The 8681-nt window shown below is 36.2% G+C and overlaps 1 protein-coding gene across 11 annotated transcripts in view; it reads right to left on the bottom strand.

Moving 5' to 3' along the window:
• The window catches only part of L3MBTL4 (L3MBTL histone methyl-lysine binding protein 4), a 484756-nt gene that overhangs the window by 291720 nt on the left and 184355 nt on the right, over window positions 1-8681 (bottom strand). For all 11 annotated transcript variants that reach the window (XM_058438625.1, XM_032152774.2, XM_058438624.1 and 8 more), the window contains 3 exons: window positions 7905-7996; window positions 6263-6417; window positions 4821-4897 (listed from right to left, as the gene is read on the bottom strand). In XM_058438625.1, coding sequence (XP_058294608.1) covers window positions 4821-4897; window positions 6263-6417; window positions 7905-7996 — 324 coding nt within the window. The remainder of the gene's footprint in view (window positions 1-4820; window positions 4898-6262; window positions 6418-7904; window positions 7997-8681) is intronic.

The raw sequence follows: 8681 nt of genomic DNA on the forward strand, positions 1-8681 counted from the left end.
TGTGTGTGTGTGTGTGTGTGTGTGTGTGTGTGTGTGTGTGTGTGTGTGTGGAGAGACAGAGAGTGTGTTTAATTATAGTAAAACATAACAAGATCAAATACTGTTCATTTCAATGATTTGTTTCCAACTGTTGTCAGAAAAAAGTGTTTGCTATGTTTGCTATAGCATGTGTGTGTGTGTGCATGTGTGTGTAATCGCACTTCTGAGAGCAATTAAAGTGCTTGAAAGTAGAACAGCATGTGCCGATCTGTAGAGCTGCCCCTGGTGTATACTCTAAGTTTCACAGATTCCAGATAGAAGAGCTTCTTCAGACGGAGAGAGAGAGAGAGGTCAGTTTTTAAAACATGTAAATGATAAAATATAAAGATGCTTTTCACTGATATAAATTTAATTCCAAATTCCAGGTGTTAGCTACTCTCTTCAGTATCTTTCTAGAGAAGGCTTAAACATATGCCAGAACCTTGTCTTCCTTCAGGAGAAGCAAGCTGCTGGAATTTTAGTTGAAGCTATAAAATGACAAAAAGATATTAGATAGAAACTCTCATAACAAAGTCTTAACATTTGAAGAACAAAGTTGCAGAACTTTGTTGAAGTTTTAGTTGAAATTATAAAATGTAACTTCAACTAAAATTATAAAATAAAGTTATAAAATGCAAATCTACAATAATGATACCAATCTCATACTGATATAAGAATAGGCATAGGCACAGAGACAATGAAATAGAATTGAGGGTCCAGACATGAACCTAAACACCCACATTAAATTTATTTTCAACAATGATGCAAAGACCATTCAACAAATGGTGCTGGAAAACTGGATAACCACCAGAAGCAAAAGAATTAACTTTAACCTCTTCCTCATTTCATACCCAAAAATCAAATAAAAATAGATCTATTGGCCAGGTGTGGTGACTCACATCTGTAATCTCAGCACTTTGGGAGGGTGAGGTGGGAGAATCTCTTGATAGATAGTGCTAAATCCTCATAACTCCAAATTTGGCAATAAGTTCTCAGATTTCATACCAAAACCACAAGCAGCCATAGAAAAATAAACAAATTGAATATCATCAAAATTAAAACCTATTGTAGATCAACTGACATTACTAAGAATGTGAAAATACAACCTGTAGAATGGGAGAAATCATTTGCAAATCATCTATCTGATATGGATTTAAAATTCAGAATATATAAAGATATACAGTAGTAATAAATTAATAATATATAAATAATATAATGAAGACTGATAAATGGACTTGATATTTAAATAATAATTAAAAGACAACCCAGTTGAAAAGTGGGCAAAGGCCCTGTATAGACATTTCTCCCAGAAAATATACAAATGACCAACAAGTACATGAAAAGATGTTCAACATGATTGGTTAATAAGAAAATGCAAATCAGAACCACAATAAGATACCACTTCATAACCACCAGAATGGTTTTAATCAAGAAAACAGAAAATAACCAGGTTTGCCAAGGATGTAGAGAAACAGGAAGCTTTTTATAAAATATTGCTGGTGGGAATATAAAATGGTGTAGGTACTTTGAAAAACAACTTGCCAGTGCCTCAAAATGTTAAACATAGAATTAACCATATGACCAAGCAATTCTACTCCTAGGTATGTGCTGATCTAGAACTAGAAATACCATTTGACCCAACGATCCCATTACTGGGTATATACCCAAAGGATTATAAATCAGGCTACTGTAAAGACACATGCACACATATGTTTACTGCGGCACTATTCACAATAGCAAAGACTTGGAACCAACCCAAATGTCCATCAGTCATAGACTGGATTAAGAAAATGTGGCACATATACACCACAGAATACTATGCAGCCATAAAAAAGATGAGATCATGTCCTTTGTAGGGACATGGATGAAGCTGGAAACCATCATTCTGAGCAAACTATCACAAGGACAGAAAACCAAACACCACATGTTCTCACTCATAGGTGGGAATTGAACAATGAGAACACTTGGACACAGGGCAGGGAACATCACACACCAGGGCCTGTTGTGGGGTGGAAGCATGGGGGAGGGATAGCGTTAGGAGACATACCTAATGTAAATGACGAGTTAATGGGTGCAACAAATCAACATGGCACACGTATACATACATAACAAACCTGCACATTGTGCACATGTACCCTAGAACTTAAAGTATAATAAATAAATAAATATTTTTTAAAAGAAATAAAGATATATGTCCACAGAGAAAATTGTACATGAATGCTTACAGTGGCATTTCTAATAATAGCCAAAAGGTACAAATAAACCAAATGTTCATCCACAGATTGATGGGTAAACAAACTGTGGTATGTACATACAATGGAATGTTATTCAGCCATAAAAAGGAACAAGTACTGAGACACGCTACAACTTGGATGAACCTCGAAAACACAATGTCAAGTGAAAGAAGCTAGATACAAAAGGTCCCATATTGTATGATTCCTTTCATGTAATATATCAAGAATAGGCAGTCACAGAGGCAGAAAGATGATTAAAGGTGTCAGGGCAATACGGGTATGGACAGGTATAGGGAATGTCTACTTGATAATCACAGAAATTTTTACAGGGAATAAAAAAGTTTTGAAACTAGAGAGAGCTGGTGGTTGCATAACATTGTGAATACATTAAATACCACCAAATTGCACACTTTAAAATGGTTAAGTGTATGTTGTGTGAATTTCACCTCAATAAAAAAAGAATAAAATACTTAGTAGCAAATTTAATAAAGTAAGTACTAGACTTGTAAACTCAAAACTACAAATTATAATTGAAAGAAAATTTTAAAAGGACTTGATAAATGGAAAGAAGTCCTGTGTTCATGGGATGAGAAACTTAATATTGTGAAGATGACAATACTCCACCAACTGATCTACAGATTCAGTGCACCACTATCAAAACCCCAGCTGGCTTTTTTGCAGAAATTCACAAGTTAATTCTAAAATTCAGATAGAAATGCAAGGGACTGAGAAGAGCAAAAACAATTGTGAAAAAAAAACAGTGCTGGAGGACTCATACGTTCCAATTTGGAAATTTACTACAAAGCTACAGTAATCAAAGCATGATACTGGTATAAATTGGACATACGAACCAACAAAAAAGAACTGAGAGTCCTGAAATAAACTCATACTCTATGAGCAATGGATTTTCAATAAGGGTGACAATAGGGAAATAGTAGTCTTTTGTAATAAATCTTTATGACCTTAGATTAGGCAATGCTTTTGTAGACACAACTAGCATGTTAATGATGGCACAATCCTGGACCTCTAATTCCAAATGTGCTGTGCAGAATTTTTCTAGGCTCACACAACACCAAGAGACTTACACACTGAGCCTATTCATGAAGTGTAGTGAGAACAAGCTGGAAGCAGTGGAGAAGCTATTTCATCAGATGAAAATGGGAAGAAGCATTCCATGTCTCTAGGCACAACAACTCAAACCACATACTCTGAGATCTGACAAGCATTTCATCTCATCTTAAGGAACATTATTCTAAAGTTAGTTTTGGCCACTTTTACAGAAAAATAAAACAAATGACTCTAAATCTCTCTATATATCAAAATCAAAATTTAGGGTGTTAAACATTTCATAAAACCTTTCTAGACCAAACAGGCATTTTTGAATAATTTGTGATTTTGATTTGGCTTCTTTGTTGTTTTTAATTCTTGAAATTATCTTCATGAAATTCAAGAATTTGATGAGAAATTCTAATATTTTTCTATATTTAAGGCAAAAATATTAAAAAAAAACAGCAAAAGTATGAATCATTTGAATCAAAACAACATTTGCTCCATTCTAGAATGGCACATCCCTTACTCTACATTTCTTCTGTACATTTTTTATTGAAAGAAAATATCTGTCTGCTTGAACACTTGTGTTAAAAATATTAAGATTATACAGCCTGTATTTCTAATTCATTTTTAAATTAAAAAACAAAGAGATTTGACAAAGCAAGTCTCTCAACATTTCATAACATTTCTGTAATAAAAACATAACTAACTAGATAGAGTCCTATTTAAATGTTTAGCTAAGCCGTTAATTTGGTTTGGGGAAGGAAGTCTGGCAAGTCTTGAGACCCATTGTTAAGTTAGTTCTTACTGCTTAGATTTCTGTACTTCTACATTGAACTCCAAAGTTAATTATATTTAATAATCATATCGTTCAATTAATGAATTAAGTTATTAGATAAATTATGTAAGTAGAAACAGCTAGTTTTAAGTATCAGTATTCAACAATGGTACTCATTTAGTTGGATAAAAATTTTTAGCAACTTTGTTTCAATGGCTGCCTAGTACTTCTTTTTTTTTTTTTTTTTTTGAGACAGAGTCTCATTCTGTCACCTAGGCTGGAGTGCAGTGACATGATCTCGGCTCACTGCAACCTCCGCCTCCCAGGTTCAAGCGATTCTCCTGCCTCAGCCTCCCGAGTAGCTGGGATTACAGGTGCCCACCACCACACCCAGGTAATTTTTGTTATTTTTAGTAGAGATGGGGTTTCACCATATTGGCCAGGCTGGTCTTGAACTCCTGACCTCAGGTGATCCACCCACCTTGGCATCCCAAAGTTCTGGGATTACAGGGATGAGCCACCACACCCGGCACCTAATACATCTTTATAAACACAGTTCGTCTTCGTTATGGGTAAGGAAATGCAGGTTTCAGACACTTGGTGGTCAACAGAATCTCACACAGTGTTTTTATCATATTAAACAGATATGTATTAAAATCTGGTCTTCATAAACAAAATTAAAATGAGGATTGCCACTCACACAGAGATGACTTCAAAGAAAGCCCAGGCAGTCCACTCACCTTGGGGTGCTATCAGAGTTCTTCCATTCTCCTGACACCAACCAACTGGCTGGACATAAGGGCTATTAACATCACACCTGCAAAAACAGAACTCTATTTTACATTCCCTTTTACTTAGTGCCAGAGAAAGAATTCAAGAGTAACAATCATTCTGGATATCAAGAGATACCACAGAAAACAGTACTTCATAGCTGGAGAGAATTAGAAGAAATTTTCAGTACTGTATTAGTAGGCTGTTACCAAACTTCTCTTTCACATAAGCTTCTTGAAATTTAAAAGTATAAAATTGGTCAGGCATGGTGGCTCATGCCTGTAATCCTAGCACTTCGGGAGGCCCAGACAGGCGGATTATGAGGTCAGGAGATCGAGACCATCCTGGCTAATACGGCGAAACCCCGTCTCCACTAAAAATACAAAAAATTAGCCGGGCGTGGTGGCAGTAGCTGTAGTCTCAGCTACTCGGGGGGCTGAGACAAGAGAATGGCATGAACCCGGGAGGTGGAGCTTGCAGTGAGCCAAGATTGCACCATTGCACTCCAGCCTGGGCAACAGAGAGACACTCCATGTCAAAAAAAAAAGTATAAAATTAACGGGATTGCCAAGGGCCTGAACTGCCAGTGATGTTCCCAAAAAAGTGAGTGAGCATTTTAATAAACTTCTACCACTTCTTGCTGGCAGCAAGAGAAAATATTAATAGGACAGCCCAATCAGACTCCAGATGACATCTTTCCTCCCTGTCCTTTTCAAAGAACCCAGAATATTCTGCCTAAGACACATATACAACAATACCTCTCTGCTTTGCCTCTGAGTTCAAAGGAGAAGACAGGGCCCATCAGGCACATAAAGAACCACTGCCTCAGGCAGGGACGTGGTGATTACTCAGAACATATGTGGAGAAATGCTATAAAAATTATTTTTGCCATGACCTCTTGCTATTTCAGGTTTTTAATCCAAAAAAAAAACAAAACAAAAAAAAACTCTTTCAACTCACGTCATGTTATTTTAATGGCATGGTAGCATACATTTTCTCTGCTCCCCATAGGCTTTCGAAGAATTCACTCCCATTGTCCCAGAATCTTTCCTTTTAAAAATGTGACAAGATACATTTAACATTTTTTAGACAAAAAAAAAATGCTGGAAGTTTTTAGCTTCCTCTTCACAGAAATGCTTTCCTCACAAATTAGACAAAATACAGCGAAGTGCCTGAACAGGTTATATTATTTCAGATGAGGCTTCACTGGGTAACCTCTACAGATGGAGAAGTTTCTAGGGCTCTTTAATTCAGTACTTCACATGGAAGAGAAGGTAATGAACAGTCAACCACCAAATTCCTGATGCTCATCACTATTAGAACAGCAAAAACAGCAACAGTGCTAGAATGAAAACAAATTATTAACATCAAACATATGAATACTCAAAAATAAAACACATTCATATCTCACCAGTAATCGTAACTATCATCCCAATTGTCAAAATGCACTAGCAAGCGATCTTCAACAATATCTGCTATGGTCGCCACACACACCAAGGAAGGGTTCTTCCTGTCCACGGCCTCCAGCTTCATTCCAACCTGAAATTCTTTAGGCATTGGCCCATTCTAATGCAGCACCAGCAAGGGAAGAAGCACAAAAAGAAACAGGACACCAAATAGGACTGAGCCACTGTCAAAACTTCTATGTTTAGCATCAGCAAAGTCTACAGGTGTCAGCACTTAGCCTCTGCACAAAGCCAGCAAATGCCTGTAAAAATATCCGGCAACTGTCACATAGTTTATATTCATAACAAAGGCCCAGGAAACCAGCTTTCCTTTGTGCTTTTGTCTTTTGTTGTGCAGGGAGGTTTTCTTTCCCTTATCATCTTCATATTCCCCTATTTGTTTCTTAGAATAATTTGTATTAATTTTAAAATATGATGTTTACTGAACCCAATAGTATCAAATAACCTCCTCTGCTTCCCGTAGGCTTTTGAAGTTTCCAAATGCCACTATTTGAAAAAGTGGTGAAGATATACTCTAATTAGCACCAAAGTATCCTTTTAATTTGATTACTCAATCTGAAAATAAGTGGCTTTTTCAATATTTAAGAACTACATGCTTAAACAAAATTATAATTTAAAATGTGAATTTATATATATAATTTATACATATTTAACATATAATTTAAATTTATAATTTTAAAATGCGAGTGCTTTTTTACTATCTGTGCTTTTCTTAGTATAAAAATACTATGAACTATGATTTACAATAACATAACAATTACAAACCCACCCTTCATATATCTATAATTAGCCAATCCTGAGATTTAGGGAGTACACACAGTATCCGGGGACTAAAAAAGGGTGTTTTTCTCTACTTCTCTTTTATCAAACCCTGATTTTTATTCTCCTTCAGCACATTCTATTTTTACAGCAATTTCATGTTTTAATAGCTCCTTTTCTTGATACAAATCTATGAAACATATTTAACGATTGTATAACACTGCTTTCAAGATCACAGAAGTGATGTCTGGAGAAATTCAGTGAGTGGCCTGCACAGTGACACCGTCTGCTGGTAGCAGAGCCGACTTCTGGGGTTGCGACTTAATTCTCCTCTACTGAAGGTTCACTAGATTTCTGGGGATACAGATGGCATAAGAAGTGTGATCTACCCAGATCCTCAGAACACTCCTTCAACTAGTACAAAATGTTACTCTCATTTTCATTACACTTAGATATATCTAGGCTGGGTACATTCAAAGCCTACTTAGAGTATCTGCTGGTTTCAAAACACCGAAACCAAGATTAAAGGATTAACTCACTGTAAGGGAAAACATTTTTTAAAGACACTTTTAATTTTAGTAGGCTTCAAACATAAAATTTTTAACTTTTCCCAACTTTTTCCCATCTAATTGAAGTATTTAATTATATTTTTAAAGGAAGAAAACCAAGATATGCCCATAAGAAACTGACAAATTAGGTGAGAAAAGTCATAGGAAGTTAAGAGTTTCCATAACTTCTTAAAGGATTAAAATAAAACAAAATATAGTGAATTTTAAGAAATTTAAGCGTGGGGGAAATTTGATTTATGCTGAGAAAGAAAATACTTACAGGACTTCTGTTTCTGAATAATTTCTTTGGAGCATTTTGCAATTTGCAGGCCTTCAAGTAATCCATCCAAACAAATTTATCTTTTCTATAACCTAAAAAAAGCACAGATTACTCAAAATACCCAAAAGATGTAATCACATGCATATTAAATATATTAGATTGGTGCAAAAGTAATTGCGGTTTTTGCCATTACTTTTAATGGAAAAAAAAAATTACTTTTGCACCAACCTCATATTATTATTATTAGTGTCCTGCCATAAATTCAATGTCCTTAGCACCCACAAAAGATTTAAATTAAAATCTCCAAATTGTTTCACCTTTTTAAAATGTATTATGTTCAAAACTGTTGATGGTGCTTCCCCATCACGCGCATCATTCCCGATACAATTTCATATGCTCTGATACGGAGTCAGTACTCTGGTGGCTTGATGGGAGTCTCATCGCCCATTAAGGCTTTCCTGAATGGGCAAAGGGATGAGACCAGAGTTCCCGTACCTGTCCCCACTCCTGAGGAAGCGACGTCACAGAGACCATCAGAGGTCCTGAGGGTGCAGCCATCCAGGATGCCAGGCACAGAAACGCCTTCTCAATCCAAAGCCCAATCGACAGCTCCAACTTTCTGCGCCACATCTTTACTAGTCTCCCATTAAAAACTGCTCCATCCTCCCATTCGCATGCCCTAGCGTGGCTCTCACACAGTGCTGGCCAAACAGTACAAGCCCAAAATATGGTTCTGAGCACCAGCCTTGAAACAAGAGTCAAACTCCCTGCATAGCC

This window comes from Hylobates moloch, unplaced genomic scaffold (genome assembly GCF_009828535.3).
Source record: "Hylobates moloch isolate HMO894 unplaced genomic scaffold, HMol_V3 SCAFFOLD_5, whole genome shotgun sequence".
Taxonomy (NCBI): domain Eukaryota; kingdom Metazoa; phylum Chordata; class Mammalia; order Primates; family Hylobatidae; genus Hylobates; species Hylobates moloch.